Below are 23,272 nucleotides of genomic sequence, written 5' to 3' on the forward strand. Positions count from 1 at the left end.
CGAACTAAGCATATGGCTAAAGATTCTGCTGCATAAAAAAAGAGTGCTCAGGACCTCGATGCACCAAAAGGTAAATTTGTAAACATGCATTCAAATCCAAGCTTTCCTGATTAAAAAGCCTCTGTGCAACCTGTATGAAACAAATTAGACTTTGTTTGAAATCAAATGTGTAAATATTAGAAGCTGCTCTTTTCTCCTACGTTTTTTCCTACAGGAAAATGTTTGACCAGTCTTCCACGACACTTCCAGAGCAATCTTCAATATGTTAATGTTTAATTGACTGAATTTTTTCTGTGATTCTTTGAACCGACCCTTTAATCCTTCTTGAGTCCCTGCTTTCTTTTTCTGTTGAGGTGTTGCTAGTTATTTAAGTGCATCCCCCTTCTCTCTCAAGACAAATAAATGATGTTTCTTTAAAACAAATTATCAACTTAATAGTTCACTTAAGTAAATCAGCCTCAAGAAAAGTAGCCACAAGAACAAAGCATGGAAAACATCAGGTCTATTGGCGGTGAATTGTAATACAAGTTATCATTACTTCACTTGCAGGTAGGATATGGCCTCAGTCAGGAACCTAAACAAGTCAGATTAAATCAAACAAACATGTGCATCTCAGTCCTACGATGAACCAACTTCTTGCAATTAAAGTTCGAGAGTGCCAAATAAGGAAATTAAGCAGAATTGACTTCATGTATTTGCTATGTAACAGGTGAATTGGGTCAAACAATCTTCTATTGTCTGTAAAACCCTAGTTTGACATCAAAGAGTTGTCCTGATAGTAACAACTGAAGAGCAGTTTACTCCCTTAAGGTTTATGAAACTAATCCTTGCCACACTGCAAGCAGCCTTTACAAATCCTTTACCAAATGTATTTGTGGATAAAAGATCGGGAGTTACTTGAGGGTCCATTTTGTATAGTAAGTATTAAAATGAATTTACAACTGAGGGAAAATAGTTAAAAATGTGTACTCCAGAATTATGTGTGAAACAACATTCCACATCATATTACAGAACAAGTAATTACCTGTGGTTTTAGACTAATGTGTGTAGCAATTTAGCCTATGCAACCACTCATAAAAAGTGTGCACACTTTTCACAAAAATGTGATACAAAATTATTTTTCACTTACACTTGCATGAAATTCCATCCAGTGCATAACTGTTTTGTGCATTTAGATATTAATAAGACACACTGGTGACAGAAATGAGTTACAGTGGTAAAGCCTCAGAAAAAAAGCCCTGACCTGCTCTAGCCATGCTTGCTTTGATGGCTGAAGATGTGTTTCTGCTTGGATGGGCTCTTGTTTCTTCACAGTAACACAATGGCTTCAACAAAGTTTCATAGAGCATGCACAGATCCATCCGCAGAAAGAATCCTTTGAGTTCTGAGATTTGCTTGAGAGGAGGAGAGACAAAGTAAAAACACAAAAGAAGTGAAAGGAGAGATAAGGTAATGCAACTCAGAGAGTACCAACCTGGGCTCCATCTTTTCTTGTGCTCACAGGACTGCTAAGTTCTGTATCAATAGGCCCATCACTCATATGCCCAAATAACCCAAAAGTACCTGAGTGCCAGCTAAGGTACAACTGTTTCCAATTCCTTCCTTTCCAGATGGTGAATGAGATTTTTGGATATGCAGGACTCATAGTTACAAACACCTTTTTACTACTCAAACCAAGGACATTTGGCCTGGAGTCATTAAAGCTAGGTCAACGTGAAGCTTCTTTGTACTGTTCTTGTGATCACTTGCTCTATGTATGAGTGAATTATGCAGATGATATGTAACTCTAGTCTAAGAAAGTGATTGTACTTGCTCTATGAAACCCTTTAAGGACTTTGTTTCAAATTTGTATCAATGTCTGCTTATCCTGGGAGGGTTAATATCAGAAAACTTGAAGGAAGCAATATGTGGGGCCACTCACTCTGAGTCTCTGACTTTTGTTCAGGAATCTCCTTCAAGCAAGAAAACAACCAGTTGGTTACCATGCAACTTCCATGATGTCATTTGATATGAAAAAACATACCAATATATTGATTCTGAAGAGAAAGATATTAAAGGCAACCAAAGATGCCTGCCTTCCTCTGATTCTCTTGAGATGTAGAGAATTTGAATAAACAGTTAAAGCAAGTCCACACTCTTCTATCTATTCTTTGGACTCCATCTGTTCTTTCAGTCAGAACATAATCTGATGAAGAGTGAATTTTCTTCTCATGAACCACAGAAGTCAAGTCAAATACACACTCTACTTTGTTCTACTTCCATCAGGACATCTAGCACAGAAAAATTTAAGTGCCTGAGGAAAAACTTCAAACCATTCTATTACTCCATTACTGAACAACACATGTCGCATTGCAGCATTGACACATGCAACAACACATGTCATGGCTTGTTTTTAGCATCAAAATTGAAACATGGAAGCTGCATGATCTGTATATCAAATGCAGTTTCACACAAACAACTTCGACAATTGCTCATTGTGGAGGAGGGGAGAAGACATTTTATTAAAACTTGGCTTCTAAGAGATGCTAACAGCAGTTCAGTTTGCCATCAAATATTGAACTATTCCACCAATAGATTTGACTGAAGTGGTTTAGCAGTGTGATATCCCAATTGCTTGTGATTTAAAAGCTTTGCAGAGGCCTTCTTAGAACTAGGAATCTGGAAAAGCATGTCTTCCAGCGTGCACATGGTTATCCGTCCTGAAGCTTGTAGTTTCATACAAATATCTCCTAATTTGGCAGAAAGGTTGGGGTTTTCTTCCATCTTCTCCCTGACTGTAGCCAGCTAAGGAGAGAAAAATAACAGACTGTTACAGTTCAGCAAGTGAAGGTCTCATAAAATCACCATATAGAAGACAAGCAGTCACTCAAAGAAAAAAGCAGTACACAACTTAAGGTTTGTGGCTAATGCAATGAGTCATAAGAACAGTATTTTAAGCAGCACACATTATACATCACCAGACAACGGCAGAAATGCACTGGATACCTATTACAGAGAGTTTATTAGATTTAAAACTTCCTCGAAGTTGTACAGGCCCATTTTCAGCTGTAGTACAGACTAACAAAATTATTTTCTATTTAAACCCAGGAAACATAATTGCTTCCTGGAATCTACTTTCCAGATCAGCACAATTCTAATCATTATTATGTATCACACTAAAGGTACAGTACAAATCATAAAAGTCAGACTATCAAACACTGAAAAGTTCTGTATGCTATACAGAATATGAGCTCAAGTATAAGTAAATCTCTTCAAAATTGTTGTTGATCAATAACATTTTGTGGAAGGAATGGGTTAGGACTAATGCTTAGTCTTATTAGTGACTGTTACCCATTTGCCAAACAAAACCAAAATGCAGCACTGACACATGCAACTTTTATTCCAATGAATTTACAAAACGAAATGCTGCTTAAAAAAAAATAATCTATTTTCAACATAGCAGTTATGTTTTGAAAGGTATGTCCCCCTTGTACCTAGTATTTATTTTACATATCAGTTATTCACTTTGTTTAATAGGCAGCAGTGAAAGCGTAAGTATCTAAAATATCTTATTCTACAGAGATGTTAAAAATAAATACAATAAAACGTTTCAGGGAAAGCAGCAGCAATGCTGCCAACCTGATAGGGGCATATATGCACTTTGAAGGAAGCCTTCTTAGTGATCAATACTATAAAAGCTATTTTTATAGTAAAATAGCAAAAGTTACTGTTTCCCATATCACACCTCCCTGCATAGCATTACAAGTCTTTGCAAATATGACCAAGCTAACAATATCGCTGTGGCCCAAAGTTTATTCTCACTTTTTCACCAAATTAAAATAACATGGGAGGAAAGGGATTAAATTATTTAATGCCACTAGGGAACGCTTCATCGACATTCAGATGAAATTTGACTAAGAGCAAGATCCACAATAAAAAAGGGAAGTGGACATCTAAGTGCCCTGAAAACAGCACAGAAAGCCAGCCAGCTGCTTTGGCATCTGAATGTATCAGAACCCAAACAACTTCAGTAGGGTGAAATTCTGTAGCTGAACCACCATCATCATCACTCAGACAAACGCTGTGGACCTCCTCTCATTCCTGTATACTTACCACCTGCTCAGAAAATTCAATCTTTTTCACAAAGGGAGGAGTATCTACTTCCAATGCTGCCTCTAATGTCTTTATTACTTCTCCTAGTGAACCACATCTGAGCTGGACAAGAACCTTAAAAATAAAATAAAACAACATCACACAAATAGTACTTATAATGAGAATGCAAATTTTTAAAAAAAGTATTTGAGGAAGACATGAAGTAAAGCAAGACAAAATTCTACATGCTGTGCTGACAAAAATCAATTATTCATGAAGAAAGCAGAGGGAATTATCACTCTCCACAGAGTTGTGGGGGTTTTGTTTGTTTATTTTTTCTTTTTTTTCCCACAGCTGGCACCTGGAAAGGAAGGTGAGCCTGGAGGCAGAGCTCCTCTGATGCAGCTGCATTAGCTGCTCTTGAACAAAGAGGTTTTTCCATAGCTTAGAAAGGTCACTTACAGGGCACACACAGAAGACTTTCTCTCAGGTTGTAGACCAAGCAACTACAGGAAAAAATTGTTGTATGTACATATGTGCTTAAGGTTAACAGGGTTGAAGGAGGCCTGAAGTGTGCAGAGCATAGTTAAGGCAGGCATTTACTTGGAGCCCTGTTGTTGCAAATCTCATGTAGCAAAAAAGCAAAAAGTCACTATGTCTTAATTAGGAATGGTTCACAGGTCTATACCCACAGATGTAGAACTGGTCTACTTCCAATTCTTATCTACGGTAAGAAGCAATTTTTTAAAATGGGTGGAGGGTGTTAAACAATTCAGAACGTAAGTCAACCAACTGACAGAAATTGTCTATTGGCTCAAAAACAAGCTCAGCAACAGTACTGATACATGCCTGTGGATACATGCCTGTGGTACTAAGTAAGTTGGCCTTCTGTTACTTTGCATATGGGAGTTGTTTGTCCAGTATAGCATACTTCTCTGCAAGACTTCAACATAAAGCAAGCATACTTACTTTAAGATTATTGTATAGTTTGTTCTCTGTTTTCATTATCTGGGAACAATAAAATTTGGCTTGTGCTAAATCATTCTAGGAAGGAATTAGAAATAATTTAAAAAAATATGGCTAAACACGTGTGATGCACTTTCACAATAAAAGTTCAAGAAAAAAACAGTCTTTGTCAACTTTTCAGTGAATCACAAACCAGCATCTAGAAACCCTTCACCAAGAACCACGGACTCCAAACAGCTTTCAGCCTGTGAAAGGAACACCTCACACTGTGGGGAGTTCCCATGTCTTCTGACTCTTAAGCATATCAGACAGTCCTCCCTGCCTCAGATCAGCAGGGAAAGGAAGCACATAACCAACACTGAACATGAGAGCACCTGAAAGATAAAAGATCTACACACATCCTCAGTTTGGCACTCGTCAGAATACTTAAATGAAGTGCAGCATATGTTAATGTAGGTATTTATAATGCCCAGCTCTTTTCAACCTTTTGTAAATTCACATTTACAGTACTGTATTTATGCCATCAACTGATCTGTATAGACAGTAAATGTTACACTGACATTTACTAGACCAACCACTGTTACATGTGATCAGGAAACATCTTACTCACAACAAGATGTACTGACAAAGATCATACAGCTTGAGGAATAGTTAAATGTAACGTGGAACATAATTCTCTTTGTAAAAGAACTTTAACTGATTTTTACATAAAGCAACAGCATCACGGATGTTTCACGGTATTTCAGAGACAGAAATTTTGTTTTATTAACCTCAATGCCAGTGAAAAGCCCTGTCATGCCATCATGCACATGAATGAACTAACTTGAACGATGCTACTGTTCAGTGTCCCTGTTCACAGAGACAGTGCAAAAAGACCAGAGTGCATAAGAACATTTTAACAATTGTACGTAATTTATTAAAATCCGTTAATAATATCAAATTGCTAGCTCTTACAGTGCCTCTGACATCTGTTTAGACATGAAATACAAAAGATTCACAATTTCCTCAAGCTGTATACACAAATTAACAACAGAGGAAATACTGGACTTTAGAATTTCCTAATTGTTATTCTCCTGCTCAGTCTTTCACCCTGTACTGCCTCACAGCCTCTTCATATCACTGCTTAGACCCATGAGGTATTGAAAAACCTCCCCTTGAAACTTGTTGTGGAGAAAGACAGGCCATATCCAAGGCAGTAGGGCAACACACATCATAGCCTTTGAGTGTGCCTCCCTAGATAAACTATTTTAAAGAGCTGATTTAGCTTATATGTTAAATTATTATTTTAATTTTATTTAAGGGAAACAATTGTGAAATAGCAGTATCTGCAGGACTGAGTCCATGGGTACATCTAACCCGCTGGCCCAACTCTCTTTCTAAGAATATTCTGTATGTGATTGTCACTAGCACAAAATCCCTGTGCATTAGAATCAAGACATAAGTTTAGATTTCAGAATTTCCACATTCATTTTGTGTGGGAATTGTCTATAACCCTACTCTTTTAGGGGCCTAAAAGTTCTAGTACTTAAAGTTATTACATAGATCAGTTATGCTTCCTCTATGTTAGCTTCCTTCCACTATCTTACTACAGTAAAACTATCAAGATTCAGGCACAAATCAAAACAAAAGGTACTGTACCTGCTTCAGAGCAGACGCTATGGCAAAGCATAATGCTCGCAGGGGTAATGTGTCACCTTTTAGCTGTGCTTCTTCAAGCAGTTTTGCAGAGATTTTGCAAGAGTCCAGGCTGTCCTGCACAGAAATTTCAAATCTAAGTCACACTCATTATTCTTGTGATCTGAAAGGACTGTAGGCAATTGCAATTACTTTTAGAAGGCATTCAGAAGTCATCATACTGTAAGATCCCCAAGGCAATCCATACCTGAAACCAACCAAACAGATTCTGTGCAGCACTTCACAGAATCACAGAATCGACTGTGTTGGAAAAGACCTCAGAGATCATCAAGTCCAACCCTTGGTCCAACTCTAGTCCGTTTATTAGATCATGGCACTAAGTGCCATGTCCAACCTGAGTTTAAAAACCTCCAGGGACGGCGAGTCCACCACCTCCCTGGGCAGGCCATTCCAATGCCTGACCACTCTCTCTGTAAAGAATTTCTTTCTAATAGCCAGCCTAAATTTCCTCTGGCAGAGTTTAAGCCCATGCCCCCTTGTCCTATTGCTAACTGCCTGGGAGAAGAGCCCAATCCCCACCTGGCTATAACTTCTCTTCAGGTAGTTACAGAGAGTGATGAGGTCACCTCTAAGCCTCCTCTTCTCTAGACTAAACAACCCCAGCTCCCTCAGCCTCTCCCCATAGTTCTTATGCTCAAGTCCCTTCACCAGTCTTGTTGCTCTTCTCTGGACCCACTCCAGCACTTCAATGTCTTTCCTGAACTGAGGGGCCCAGAACTGAACACAATACTCCAGGTGTGGCCTCACCAATGCAGAGTACAGGGGAAGGATCACTTCCCTTGTCCTGCTGACCACGCTATTTTTGATACAGGACAGGATACCATTGGCCTTTTTGGCCACCTGGGCACACTGGTGGCTCATGTTGAGCTTCCTGTCAATTAGTACCCCCAGGTCCCTTTCTGTCTGACTGCTCTCCAGCCTTCTTGAGAAACACAACATCAAAAAGCAATAATCAAAGCTACAGACTTAAGAAGCAGATAAAAATAACTTCCGTTATTTTAACAACGACACCTTGTCCTAACTGTTTTGGATTCTACGAGAGCTGAAAGCCTGGCAGCATGGTAAAACTAACAGATGCTTTCCTTTCCACTTTCCAATCATTCCCGAGTCATCAAGAAAGCTGACTTTTTGTCCTACTTTATTCTGAAAGCTACATCAGGTAGTTAATGAAAATCAGTATTTTCTAAGCATTGAACTATTTAGTACCATTACACTAAAGAAATCTGCGTATGTGTGAATTTGAACATTCTGCAATTTTTAGACTCTGTTATGTATTAAATATTGCAAGATGTTTCCAAAGCAGCTTACATATTTGCCTGTTTTCCAACACAGAAACTGCATTATCACTGAGACCATTTTCAATAGGAGTCTATACCAAAAGGCAACCTGTGTTTTATCTCACAAACCAAAAACCCTCAAAAACAATGCTCTTCACACTGGAAATTATGAGTAGAGTTGACTGGAACCCAGACAAAAGAGAACCTTAGAAACACAGAATCATTGCAGTTGGAAAAGACCTATAAGGTCATCAAGTCTCACCATAAATATAACACCCCCAAGTCCATCACTAAAAAGCCTCCCTAAGTGACACATCTACATGTCTTTGAAATACCTCCAGGAATGGTGACTAAACCACTTCCCTGGGCAGCCTGTTCCAATGTCTGACAACCCTTTCTCTGAAGAAATTGTTCCTAACATCCAGTCCCCTGGTGCAACTTGAGGCTATTTCCTCTCATCCTACCACTTACTACTGGGGAGAAGAGACCAACACCCTCTATCCTACAACCTCCTTTCGGGTAGTTGTAGATAGTGATAAGGTCTCCCCTCAGACTCCTTTTCTCCAGAAACATTCTGACCACTACAAGGTTGATTATTGTTACATATATGTTTTGTTGTCATCAAAAGGCATATAGCCATTTCCCGCACTAAAAGAAGGACCATCTGTTACCTTAGAGAAAGCAGTGCCTCGCAATGATTTAAAACATCCCAGATGTGTTTTAGAGTTGACCTCTAAAACACTTCACTACAAAGATTAAACATTAATTCCTTTGTTTATCCACTAGCAATAATCAGAGCTTTAAGCCTTGTACATTTTTTCATATTGATCTCTGGCATGGTTATTCAAAGGAAACCAAGAATTAATGTGGCAAAAATCCAGCATTGGTCTTAATGATACCAACATCATTATTTCCAGTATTCAAGTAGTGCATCCTGAAGATATTTTCCTTCAAGGTTTTTTCTGAAGTTTTTTATCTTGCATAATAAGCAAAACCACTTTTGAGCTTCATGTTTTTTCCTCCTACCACTAAAATCTGAATCAACAGATTAAGCTTTTGGAAGAGTTCCATCTAATCCTCTTTTGTGCATAAAGGGTTACTACAGCTTGCTGCTTTATTGATAGTATTTTATCTTAATGAAGAAACCCCACAAATTCATTGTGGCTGTTAAAACAACTGGGTGGCAGTTTAGAATAACTTCCCCTTTCTTTTTATCTATTCACTAAAAAAGTAATGACAGGTCAGATTCTTTATCGAAAATATAGGTAGGGGCAGAAGCAGTAGAAAACAAAAGCCTCAGGAACCTCCTCCTGTTGCATATGCCATGGATCCAAGCCCTTTGACAGTAGGCCATGGAAAGAACCATGCAGAGATTTTAGGGAAGAAGCTACACCAAAGGGAGTGCTCAGAGAAACACAGTGGGTTTCTGTGAATACAGGCAGTATGGACCAAAGAGCAATCCTGAAGTGGTAAATATTGCCTCAGTGGATTTTAGTAGCAAACACCAGCTTATAAACTTGGGTTGTAGCACAGTGTCAGAGTCTTCGTACATTCATAACTGTCTAAAAAAGGTGCCTTCTACATAGAAATGGGAACATCCCTGAATTGACTGTAACCATCCAACTCCAGCTGTTTTTAACAGCGGACAACTTCCACAGCTCTTTCTCAGCCCTGTCTACTGCCCCTCTGTCCAAACACCAAAGCCAAAGGGCTTTCTACTCCCCCTGACCAGAAGGCAGCCCTGATTCATTAGAATTGAGAATTTCAGAAGCACCACACAAATTACAGCAGAGCTACAGTTTTAGGCCTCATTTTCATCACAAAAGTACTCAGTTTCATTGTATATTTAACTGAGAAATCTGAGGAAGTTTAGTCTAGTGGTATAATTTTTCCTCAGCTAGTGTCTTTCTTCCTAAAAACATGGCGAAATTGAAGAATGGACTCCTACTGAGTTTGAGATGAGCCCATGTTAATATTTCAAATTGCACAACTGCTTCAAACCTGGAGTGGAAGATCAAAATAAAAAAATTTGGAGATCTTGTTTTGCTACAAAATGGGAACACTTCTAAGGAGACACTTGTAGAATCTATGTAGACTAGTTTCTTACTCCATTAATGCTCTTTTTCTCTGAGCTAAAAATACAGTTAAGCTCAAGGGGCAGCCTGTCTCTCACTGAAGGCATTCATTCAGGTTTCTTTTCCACACTCAGCTGCCCATTTTCATCAGGAATGTAGGAACAAATTACCTTTGAGAACTCTAATCCTTGCCAAATTTGGGTGCAACTACAGAAATCATTCAAAGTTACTTGGAGAGGGAGGAGAGAAATGTATGGGAGATGTCTGACAAACAGAACATATCATATATGCTCTGTCTTAGGGAAGCCAGACGATAAAACCCATACTGAGGCTCAAATACAGAGTACAGTCCCAAGAGATGCATGGATCACAGAGAAAGAACACTACCAGCTAATCAAAGGCTCTTTCCAATTTGTTCCTTAGTGCTTATCTCCACGTAATATTTTGAGATTTGCTTTGTGATATTAGTTTGTATGGGAAGCTATGTATGTGCACCCTGTCATGCACAATGAAGCAATACAGGACTTAAATATGTCTAAAATATTTGCACTCGATAAGAAATCATGACTGGGAACACACAGAAATTTTAAAATTAAAAAAAAAAAGGGAAGACATAGAGAAGGTATTTCAAGTATGTTTTTATCTTGTGAATTGGAAGTACTTACCAGTTTGTAGCATATTGCAAATGCAAGGAGATATGTTTCTTTGTTGAAAGGTATATCTTGTTTTTTCATTTCTATCAGAACTTCCAAAGCACCTGTGAAAAATACAGTAGTGTTATTCACTTCACAATTTAAGGCTGTATATTTAGTAATTGAAATAAAGATTTCAACATAGTATGAGCTCAGTAAGTAAAAATGCAAAACTGAAATAAGTTGTTGTTGTTTGTTTTTAATTAATACATTTTAAAAAGTTTAATTTGGGGTCAGCTGGATGTAAATAAACTCTGGCTACTTGAAAAAGCCACTCTCATTCTCTTATAACTGCCCAGAAAGCAAGTCTTCGTACACATTATCAAACCTTCCATCATTTGAGGCAAACTATCAAACAGCTCCTCAATAGCATACATGTTCCACTACACCACAACACTGCATTCAAACTCTGATCAGGTTATTTATACAGTGGCTCAGTCTTAACTCCTAGGACAATTGCTGGACTTAGATTTGCCAAACATCAGGAGACCAAGCACTGTCTGTTCAACAAATTTCAGACAAAGGGATTTGCTTGAAAAGCTTACTCCATATTCCATTTAAGATTTTATCATGGAAAGCCTTTTCAGTCAGGTCAGATGATGATTCCCCCTTATCCTTACAAAGGGAAAAATGATCTGAAGCATTTGATGTAACTATTGCAGTAGCCACTCTGTGTAGGCACACTAGTAAGACACACCAAACGAAGACTACGGTCTGCTTCTGTTATCAAAGGAAAAAGGGTACTATTCTCTGCTCTGACACCAACACAGAATTGCCAAAAAGTTGTTGAAGAACTTATTGTTCAAAAAAACATGTAAGACAAACTTTGAATAGAGAAAACAAAAAGCTATGGGAAATTACAAACCAAAGAGAAGCTAAGCCTTCAGGAAACGAGCCCCCCTGTATAATCACAATTCTGTGCAACTGAGGATGGTAAGAATTCCATAGGAACTATGAAACAGATAGAGCCTTCAACTTTTATGGTACAGCTCATTCACATCTGCATCAATTTACATGATGTTTGGCTCTCTAAAACCATAAATCAATCAGCAATATTCATTAGAAATATGTAGAGTTATACACCCACACACACAGTGAGAAGCATCCTTCTCAAAATGCATTTGCCTTAGAAAACACAGTACTTACTTTCATAATGGCCCTTTTTAAACAACATAGTCATCAGAATATGGAACGATGTACTTTCTGAGAAAAAACCACGCAAATTCTGGAAAAGAAACATACAAACAGAGCAAGCGTTAAGAAAGTTAGGGCAGTGAGCATTCTTACTGTGAGTAGCATCCAGGTCTTCCTACTGGAACACATCCCATCTTCACAAGTTCAAAATTTCACTCTCTGGGTTCCCCAACTGTCCCTTTGTCAAGCAACTCCTAAAATACTGGTGACTCAATATGGTCAAAAGCTCACTAAAAATAAACAGGAATTTTCCAGAGATTCCCACTATCCTATTTTTTAGTAACAGATTGCAACCTCTAAGTTCATGCAAGCAGAAGTCATTGACTAAGGGCAACTCCAAAATCTCAGCAGAAACACAGCTTGCAGCTGATTAACAATATTTCTGGGATAAAGTACCACCACCACAGAACTGAAAGCATAGCAACACCAGATGCAGGAAAAATGCATCAGCTGCGTTCATTTGAGGAATTAGCTTTTAATCAATACTTTTTATTCAAATGATGCAATTACACAGAAATACAATAACAAATGTATCAGTCAAACTGGCAACTATTTTTCTTTTAATTACAGTTTTGCTATTTTTAAATAAAAAACATTAATCTGCATTCTTACATGAACGTTACAGACATCCTTGCTACTGCAACACATATACTTCATGTCTATGAGCTCACACAAGGCTCATGCATACCAGTTATTCCTATTGGACTAATAAAAATAACAATTTTCAAAATATATAGAGGAATCACCTTATCTTTGATAAGTTCTACTGCAGGTCTTTCAAGGTCCAGGTCATAACACAGCCTCATAAAGAGGGGTCCAAATTTAAAATTTTGTAAGGCTGTAATTCCATTCTGTTCATGGTACCTATTGAAAAGATTAAAAAAAGTTAATCACACAAAGCACAGAATTTGTCAAGGAAAACAGCTTTAAATAGGCAGCAAGATGCGTATGTGCAATGGCAGAGGCACACTTCCTATCTGCACCAAAGACATTTAGATAACAGGAGATTAATTTTATGGAAAAAATACTGTTTTGGTTGAACTCATAAATTAACTAGCAATATTTAATCTTTTCTATTTCCAGTAAAGTAAACTGCATAGGATTAGTAATAGAATGGGTCTCTGCCATGAAAATTCCCAGCTACTTTACCTTCTATTCACAGAACAACAGCACAAGTTTAGCAGCGATAGCTGCTAAGATACCTCAATTTTTCCTTTCCTATGCTGAAAAATAAATAGAAACAAAATACCAAAATGTTTCATTTGCTTCTTTATAGCTTCCACACTGTAATTGCTGGGAAGGTTTTCATTCATGAAACCTCCTGACCTGCCACTGCTGGTCCAGACTGGCTTATAACCAGGCAGGTCTTGCCTGGAAGAAGTCACTGAACACACCACTACCCCTCAGCTGAGAGATTATGTGTCTATGTGGCTCACCATTCATTCTGCACACAGTACAACACCACTTTGCTCCCATAGCTTGATCTGAGAGTCTCTAAAGGGTTGGAAGAACCAAAGTAAATTAAGATACAGCCTTAGTTTAAGGGATTAACTATGCATACAGCCACTGAATTAGAGCAAGCCCTCAACTACAGACATAACCTGGCATGATCTTATAGAAGAAAAAAAAACAAAACACAAAAACCCAGAAAATAGTGTTACCTGGATTGTTAAAAATACCTGTAAATAACTCTTCTGGCTAGTTCCACATCAGATGAAGTCTGACATAAATGCAGTAAATTTTTTAATTCATTTCTGAGAATAATTCCATTTTTCTTTAATTTTTCCTTAATACTTTTAAAATACGGATCTGAAAACAAAACACATTACAGCAGCAGTCTGTAAACAATTCCATTACCTGTGTTGCATACTTGGTGCCTAGAAACAGGGAGATTCAATGAAGCAGAAAAATTGTGTTTTTTCACCAAGAAAAAGGCATTTTGGATGCATATCTGTTGGTACATGCAAATACAAGTCCTTACTAAGGACTGAGATGCAAGGCTGAATCCTGTGAAGTCAGAAGAATGTTTATATGTACATATAGGCATACACACATACAATGTTTGTGATGTGCTCAAAGGTGCACAGAAATTTAAAACCCATTTTATTTGTAAAGAACACATAATAAGTTATTACAACTACTGTAGGCAATTGTTTAACTGCTGTAGTTAATAGTATAACTATTATAGTTAATAGTTGCACTGTAACTATAATAAATAATAGCTATTATATAGTCTGTATAACAATAGTAACTACTGCTTTTTCCATTTCTAAAACAAGTTTATTACTAGCCTTACTTAATTCATCTTTCAAGTATTAGGCTAAACATTGAGTACAGAAATGATGCACACATACACAGAAATAGGTGCTTAGCACATTGTTTTGATCAGTTCTCAGAGGCTACTATTTTCTACAAAACAAGGTCAGCTGTGACATGTAAAGCCAAATGTCTGGCTTCTACACACCTGTTTTAGCAAGAGTGACTGACCCCTGGCAAAAAATTCAATGTATCTCACATACAGGATGAATGATCCCCAATATGAGTACATCATAATTACAGCAAAATATAATAACATTATGACTTGCCTGATTTAAATTTTACTTTTACTTAATATAGAAAAACTGTCACATTGACTTTACCTCCCTCTCTGCTCCAGAAAACTGGTTTATATAAAACTAAATTGGATTACTTGTCTCTTCCTTGCCAAACAAGAAAAATTTAAATTAACTACATCCTTTGGAACAATTGTGAATTCCTATCAGTGGAACACCTGCATATGATGAAAAACATGCAGGAAACTGAGTTTTACCTAATACTTATGTTACTTAAAGAAAGGAATTTGCATACATTTTAAACAGCATGACAAAATCCCCATTGGAAAAATAATCCACCGATCTTGCTCCTTCATTAGTTTGGAAAAGCTGAACTCGTGTTTCATATTCTAAGTATACATACATCATCTGGAACTGCATGCATAACTCTGAACCTACATTAGGTAAAAGGAGAAAAAGCTAAAAGAATAAGATAACTCAATTTGCAGAGAAGGTTAAAAGATAATTACTGGCATAGTCCTTCTCTGGACAGTTAAACAGCTATCAGACTTTGTATTAACTCTCTCTGCTGCTGCTGTATTTGAAGGAAGATCTGTACACCAAAACAGTATTTCATATTAGACTATCTGACAAAGCTGGAAAAGGAAGGACACAAACATCTCAGGTCTTACATAAACACCTTGCATACTTGAAAGCTTCTCCACATTTTCTAACACAGCATAATTAATATTGTTTCATTCTACAAAGCCTCAGATCTTCCAATAATTTTAGTTGCAAAACATTTGCAAGAGGAAGACTTAAGTTGTTCCTCTAAATGGGGTCAATTTCGTGTCATATTATAATGACTTGACCATCTTGTTTCCTAGGACTCATGCTAAAATTGAGAATGGTGATTATGAAATAAATACTAATACCTTTATTGCCATGGACTTCTTTTATAATTGTGACTTTCATCTGCTGAAATTCTTGCAACTTTATATCATCTTCTGTTAGCAGATACCGCTTCCCTACCATAAAAAGAAAGAGGAAGATTGAGTCTTATGTCACACTGTCTGTTTTAATACTACTGAACTTCACATTTATGAATTACTGCTGTTAATTACTGTGTGATGCCAGACAACCAGCAGCATGACACTAAAAAAAGACTGCAAAAATTGCAGTTGCTCATGTCACTAACAAAAGAACTCAAGCACTCTTGTCACAGCCTTCCAGTGTTAATGTGTACAAGGATTTAAAAGTATTTATTTATTCGATGTTCAAATAAAAAACTAGAAGCACCATTCCTCTTCACATAGCCAAGGTACAAGAGGATTCTGCACAAGAATAAAATCTTTCCCCCCTTTCATGCTTTTATAAGGATTTGTCTTGTCATCTCTTTGTTCACCACAATTCACTATGGCACAGCTTCCTTCCTTCACATGTGCTGTCCCCACTACAGAATGCATTGTTCTGGAAGCTCCAAATGCAGTAGGAAGAGAAAAGGAAAAAAACATAAAGTTTATTATTTGCGTTATAGTAACACTCAGGAGATCTGGCAAAGTTCTGGTACAGAGCAGACTTCAGAGTTATGACAGTCATTGAGTTTAGAATCTCAAAATTAACTTTGGGTGCTGATGTCAACTGTACTGTGTTGTAACCTCCTTTAACAAAAGCATCATGCAGGTGCTATTTGTGAAGTTTTTGCTGTCACAAAACCAGATCTCCAGTAGATTTTTATTTGCAACCCATGATTTTGTAATGGAGAGTCACGGTATTAGTTTACATTAGTTTGCATTTCCATAGCAAAATGTAACCAGCCACTTGTTTTCTATGCAAGTGAAGCATGGTAATCACAGACTTCATAAAATCTGAAGAAAATAATCCATTAAATGGCACTTTTGCTTATTAAATGGAAACAGTTCCAACGGGTAAACAAATGTACGTCATCCAGCATGACATTTGCCTGGATTTCCCAGCCATTTACTTCCCACAAACCTTCTCAGCTGGTCTAACACTGAAAGACCAACCCAGTCCTGGGTCTCTCCAAAGCTGATGTGGGAATCATGCTGGTTCCTTGGGTGTGACAGGCTCCCCACACTGCAGGGACACCCCGTGGTCACAGGCAGTGTCAGCAGAGAGCTTGGGGAAGCAGAATTTTAGCCTCCTTGAACTCAATTAGCTCAATTCTACCACCTCCTTGAAGTCTAACTGTAAGGAATGCTTAACGAAGAACTGCTGCTTTTACATAACTGAGGACCTGGCACCTGGCCCCAGCAGGGGGGAAGGACCAAGAGACATCGGACTATGAATCCTTAATGTAAAACACAGTCTCTTCCCGGAATACATACTGATATCTGTATACATACTGATACCTGTATTTACAAGCTAATTTAGGGGGAAAGGTATTGTATGTAAACTGAGGCAGGTGATTTAAGGGGAAAGGTATTGTATGTAAATTTAGGGGGAAAGGTATTGTATGTAAACTGAGGCAGGTGATTTAAGGGGAAAGGTATTGTATGTAAACTGAGGCAGGTGACGGGGTAGTCTGTAAACCCTGCAGTACCCAACCAATGGTGAACAGGGGAGCTAAACTGTGGCAGGGATTTGGGGGGATATAAGCAGGGGCTTTTTGCCCTATGATGAGTGCCTACCTTTAGGTAGAACACCTGGTGTTGCAACATCATTATTAAAAAAAAATTGCTTTGCTGAGAGATTCTGCCTGAGTCTATTATATTTGCAAAGTAATTGTTTCCTACATGACCTTACAGTGCTATAGAAATGAACCAGTACAAATCCAAATACGAGGGCCTTTGAGGACTAAGGAGGGAGACTGACAGGATTACTAGCGCACGCAGGCAGTGCAGGCCATCCCAGAGAACTTAAACAACCCGCCCGCTTCACCCCAGACACACCGCAGCGCCCTCAGACAGGCCAAAGAGCAGCGGGCAGAGCACCATGCAGGGGGATCTTCACATCTCTGAGGTGTCTGACCGAGCCCTAAATGGAGCAAAACCCCCAGGGCCTGGATGACGTTGTCACTCTCCCAGAATAAATATGCGTTTATGAAGCACGTTTGTTTGTTTGTTTTCTAGTGGCTCATATCCAGCCGCCGGCAAGCATGGGATAAATGGCGTAACGCTGCTCCCAGCCCTTCCCCGGGACAGCTCTCCCGCGCCAGCCCGGCCTGCCCGCCGCAGCACACGCGGGCCCGGTCCCAAGTCCCCTCGGCGCACTCCGAACCACAACTCCCGTCAGGCATAAGACCGGCAGCGGCCGCCGGGAACTGCAGCTCTCCGGAGGCCTCCCTAGCCGGCGGGCAGCCCAGAGCCCCGGCCCGATATCCCCCCCACCCACCTCACAGGCCGCGGTACCTGCAGGCGCGCAGCCCCAGCAGCCCGGGGCGGGCGGGCGAACAGCCGAGCGCCGCACCGCCTCCCGCACCACCCGCTGGGAGCCGCCAACGAGCACCGCCGCCATCTTGCGCCCGGGCCTGCCGGGGGCGGGGTGCTCGCAGGCCCGGCCTCTCCCCCCGCGCCGGCGCTCGCCTCCTGCCTCGGCGCCATGGCCGCCCCCGTGCTCCGGCGAGGCGTGATCTGGAGCGGGAGGGCCCTCAGCGCTGCGGCAGGTCGGTGGTCCCTTGGCAGGCGGCAGCGGGGCTCGCTAAGGCGGGGGGCGGGGGCCGGGCTGTGGCGGCGGCGCGAGGAGCGTGCGCATGGCCGGGGTGCGGCGCGGGGCTTTCCCTTCGCTTTGGTAGATACTTATAAAATGCGAGACGGCTCTGAGAACGGCTTATCCATACCGTGCGGTGGGGGAGAATAGTCTTCATTTTTATTTTTTTGTAAATAGGTACTCCAGCTTACTAATTTCATAGCTTGCTACCTGCGTTTCGGGGGCCCGGGAGGTCACATGGAGTTGCATGGCGGCCGCCAGACCCACGGCAGCGCTGGCAAAGCCGGGCAGCGCAGGTGGCAGCGACGCGGCCAAGGCTGATGTTTTTGGAAAGCCCCTTTTCCAAAAATCCTGACCTTCGAGAAGAGCGGAACTCACTAATGTTTACTGAAAGCGTGGTGATGATGGGCTACTTCATTGTGCCTTTTCAGCTGCCCTGAGCAGAAATGTCTCCACGATGCTTCCAGGTGCCCGTGTCTCTGTTCTTATGGCACTGGAGCTGCTCGTAGGGAACCACCGTGAAGAGCTCAAACCTGACTTGCAGCTCACCTGAGCAAAGCACTTCTGTGCAGACAGTTGCTGCTGCTTTAGAAAATAGTTCTTTAGAGCCTCACGCTTCCTAGTGGCAGCTTTAGCTGCGAAAGAGCATACGGAAGTTTATCCTATAAAAAGCCCCAGATCTTTTGTGCGCACCTTTTATCAACGTGATGAAAGACAATCCCACCAACAAAACAAAAATACCTCCCTTTCTGACTTTGCTGTTTGGTAAAGTGTTGTACGTATTCTCACATTCTGACTGTGGAATTCGGTGTATCAGGTCTTTTTGGAAAAATTTGCAAAGATGTTCAGAGCTGGATATATTTGTATACTTGTATGCCAGAAGGATGATAAGCAGAGAAATTATTACACGTCCAAGAATAACAAAGTTTTAGTGGTAGCAGATAGATTTTCAGATAAGGGCTTTGAGGTAGTTGCTAAGATTCTGTGTAGCATAGTAAAGTTTATTTTTAAAAATATTTGATGTTTCTTAACATTAATTTCTGCAACCTTCTGCATGTGTTTTCCGTCAATAAATTTTATGCAGATGTTCCTCATGCATCCTCAAGGCCTCATCTTCTGTCAGTGATGCACAAACATGGTTTGTTCTTCCAAACAAAGCATTTTCCATTTTGTTTCAAAAGCTAGAATAGTGTCTTGAGCGGATTTCAAAGCTGGTACAAAGAGTATTTGAAAAAACTTTCAAAAACATCTGAGTGAACTCTGCAGTTCACTGGGGAGGCAACAAAAAAGAGATGATCAAACATGGAGTATTTACTGATGACCATCTACCTTTCATTTCCAGTAAGACAGATCTTTACGGGTTGGAAAAACAACCATCCAACAAGAACAAAAAGGCCTTTTTTTGTGTGTATTCATCTTCTATCCTGATTCTTTTATGCCTACATTTAAATAATTGCTAGCATTGGATGAAAAAAGGTTTCTGCACAAAGAAGCTGTCCTTTATTGCTGTTTGAGTTTTTTTTTCAACCATTACAAATTTATGCTTTTCCTAAACACAGAGTTTGGTTTGGGAATGATTTGTTTCATCCTGAAAAAAAACTTATAGGGGAAAACTTTTCTGTTTTAAAAATGACAAGGTTACAATTCATCCATCTACAAGGAATCTGAACTATTACAGTAGCTGCTTGCTGGTAGCTGTGTTGTAAAGGCAATTCAGTGCATCCCACTCGGTAAATGTGACAGAAAAAGGTGATATGTAAAGGAGTATTAGTATACTTCTTTAGAAATGTTTAAACAACCTGGCTTATGTAGTGATTTCTTTCTTCCTTAGGTAGAAGATCTCTTCTTTCTGCAGCCTATGTGAACAGCTCAAAATGGGAGAAGAGACAAAAAGATGAGCATAGCCTGGGTGAGAAAAGTTTCTTTCTTTTACTCCACTTTGACTAATTAATTTTAGCCCTAACTCATTGTAGACTAACTCATCATCTATAAATACTTCAAAATAAGAAAATGTGTGGAGTAAAATACTTCTGGGGTTCTGTGTCAAAATCTGGCCAACATTTTAAAAATCTGTCATAAATACACAAAGCTATAATGCAGAAACAAGTCAGAATTTGCTTATTTGATTAATGTTTGGTTTCTACAAGCTGGTTTTTTTTTACAAAATCCAAAGCTTTTATGAATGTCATAGTTCTGTGTCTGACAGTTAAGACTGTCTTCAAGTGTCCTGTTCGTTGACATTGCTTTATTTGTAATGCAGTACAAAAGAAGACCTATTATAGAGGTATTAGAGGGCACTCCTGTTGTAATTTTTTTTTTTTTTTTAAAGAACATTTCCTTCAGTGTTTTTCAGGAGGGTAAGTTACATTTCTTGAAAGAAAGTTAAATTTCTTGTTGAAATTTTAGATTTGTCTTTTGGGAAAAATGAAACTAAACATTTTATTTTGGAGATGTTGTACATAAACCTGTATCTGCATATGGTACTGAGATCTCTCATACAAATTTCATAGCTAAATTCTTTGGCTAGATTACATTTGAAATGACATGCCATTATATTTTTGGCAACTACGTTGAAAGAAAAGCGTAATGCAAAACGTTTTTTCCATGCTAAGACACATATACATTATTTTGGGCCATGAGTGAAACTGTTTTGCAGGCCACTTCATGCATAATCTTTATCTTCCTTTTTTTTACTCCTGGGCTCCTGAACTGTATTTGTTAATTGTAGCACAGATTATGAGGCTGAAAGAAGAGTTAGCATGTGAAATTCAAGGACTTTTGTCAGACAGGAAGACAGACAAAATGATCATAGTTATGTTTTTTTATGCACTAATTTATTTCTGTTACTTATTTATAAACAGCTAGGTTGGTACTGCCAGCTTGTTTTACTGCACACAGTCCGGAAACAACCGGTGGGTGCTCATGGCTGTGGCTTGGATCCTGCAGAGACTGTTAATACATTGTGACCCTTCACTGTGAATAGGGCTGCTCATGCAGTGTTTTTTGGGCAGGAGCCACAAACTAGTGCTCTGGGATGCATTTAAACCAGTCACTTCCAGACAAAAAGGGGTTCTTACTTTGACAGACATCATAGGCAGTAGAAATCCAGTGCAGAAGAAAATGTGCAAGTGCTGCTGCAGTCCATGCTTGTCTTTCCCCAGGCCTGGCAAGACCTCTTGTCACACTTTGGCAGAGACAGCTCTTGCTGCCGCTCTGCTGAAGGTCTCGATCCAAAGCAGATGCCTGTTTTATGCTTTTCAAGGAACTACTTTACATTTTCTTTTTGTGTTCACAGAAAAGAGAAAACAAGCTAAATCTGTCAGCTGTTTTAGTATTTTCAAAGAAGAGACAGCCCTGCAGACTCCTGTTCTGTAGCTGTCATTCGTATGGTTGCACACACAATATTCTGTGTAGTAACTCATAGTAATTGTAGCTAGAGTTAAATCCTTGTGTTGAGGAGATGCTTTTTTTTCGTGTATTTAAAACACTGTTTCAGAACTCTTACTCTGCAAACTGATGTTGCGAAAAAAAAGAACTAAAGTCAGTTCTGTTTCTCTGCTGCAATGTTGTGGTGCCATCCCATCTTGTTTATGGTGTCTGTGTACAACATGCTTTATTCTCTTCTGCATAGTCTCAGATTAGCATGCCAAACATGAGTGAATTTAGCAAACTTCGGTGATGACAAAGGTGTGGGCAAGAACAACACTGTGTTTAGTGTATAGAGCGCATTTGTCCAAAAAGGTAAGAAATGAAAATTCATTAATTTGGAATTTACAAACTGCCTGCTGGTAGGATGGTAACCTGTCTAGAAGTAATTTGGATTCTACTTATTATAAATGAGATATCAAGGAAACGCGAGGCATGTCTGGATTTAGATTTTCCAATGTTGACAGTGGTTTGTCACTAACAAGGTTAAAATTAAGTGACAATAAACATCTTGATGAGAAGAATAATAGTTACCAGAATCCCAGGGGATGGCAGAATCCAAATGAGATAGGGAATGGGTTTGTTTTTAGAAAACCTCACGGTACCCAAAATGGCTCATCTGCAACACCAGGTGGCAGTGCTGCATTTACACATTTGAATAATTTCTATTCAAAGCCTTCTTAGGTACAAAGCTGTAGTTCTTTCCAGAAGCTGCTAGAGATGTCAGTATACTGAGAAATGTGAAACATATACATTTCTAAGGCAAAGTACTTGCCTCAGCTTTCCTTCATATTTTAATTGGGTCTTTAAAGTAAATCAAGAATTTCTTTACATAGAAAATGAAATGTTAGCCTGTGAGTTAAAGTGTTAGCTCTGCCCATCACTTCTAGGACACGTAAACTTTGTGTCACAGTTGTATCCATTTTCCCATTGCTGGCCCATCACTGGATTTCAACCCTGTCCTGATGGACTACTTCTAAGAATAAGAGGGTAGTGACTTTACCTGGTGGTCAAATGTACCACTTGTTGGTGTGGCTACATGCTGTGGATAGGTCCACACTGTGAATCAGACTGAAACTCTGTTGATTTCCTAGGCCACCAAACTGGCATTAGATGTCACAATCACTAACTTGGAAGGTGAGGGCCAGTATTTTCCCAGTCATTGTCCTGAATCATCCTGTTGAAGGCAGCAAGACATCGAGTTTCTGTGAACAAATGAAAGTAAAAGTGAAGATGGAATCTCAGATACCAGTATTATAGAGACAAGTGTGAAGTCATGCCCTTCAGTTGAGTGACCTCAGCTCAGACTCAACTCAGAACTGGCGTTCTCTTTGGTAATGGCTATCAGATAAGTAATGTAAAAGCACTTACAGGATCTACCTGTTATAACATACATAGAATTCTGCTTTGGCAATTAAACCATTTATTTTGTTTACACAGCAATGTTAGCACTCAAGTTTTACTTCCAACAGTGCTAGCAGACTCCGACATTCACATTCTTGCATTCTAGTACTCCTGTCCAGATGTTTATATCTAAGAAGAAGCTTTAGTCGTCATTGTTGAATAGCAACTTATGGAGCAAACTCAGTTTAGAAAAGGTAGCTGAATTATTTCAAATCCTGAATATGGAAAAAAAAAGTCTGAGTTTAGCTGCTCGTAGGAGAAAACAAACCGGG

The 23,272-nt window shown here is 39.3% G+C and overlaps 2 protein-coding genes across 2 annotated transcripts in view; one reads left to right on the plus strand and one right to left on the minus strand.

The window, feature by feature from the left end:
* Window positions 1-417: 417 nt before the first annotated feature.
* On the minus strand, window positions 418-18,064 carry PTCD2 (pentatricopeptide repeat domain 2; the record flags this gene model as incomplete). The annotated part of the gene is given in 11 exon segments (XM_082075510.1): window positions 418-2,784; window positions 4,093-4,206; window positions 5,041-5,115; window positions 6,676-6,789; window positions 10,750-10,841; window positions 11,923-12,001; window positions 12,717-12,834; window positions 13,650-13,779; window positions 15,437-15,529; window positions 17,873-17,990; window positions 17,993-18,064. Coding segments are annotated over 11 exon segments (1,230 nt in total). The 3' UTR covers window positions 418-2,559.
* Window positions 17,973-23,272, plus strand: part of MRPS27 (mitochondrial ribosomal protein S27) — a 47,267-nt gene continuing 41,967 nt past the window's right edge. Inside the window, exons 1-2 of the mRNA XM_082075511.1 lie at window positions 17,973-18,126; window positions 20,002-20,079. Of these exons, the coding sequence (XP_081931637.1) occupies window positions 18,063-18,126; window positions 20,002-20,079 (142 nt within the window). The 5' untranslated portion in view covers window positions 17,973-18,062. The remainder of the gene's footprint in view (window positions 18,127-20,001; window positions 20,080-23,272) is intronic.

The sequence above is a fragment of the Streptopelia decaocto genome, assembly GCF_964273445.1.
Source record: "Streptopelia decaocto genome assembly, chromosome: Z".
Taxonomy (NCBI): domain Eukaryota; kingdom Metazoa; phylum Chordata; class Aves; order Columbiformes; family Columbidae; genus Streptopelia; species Streptopelia decaocto.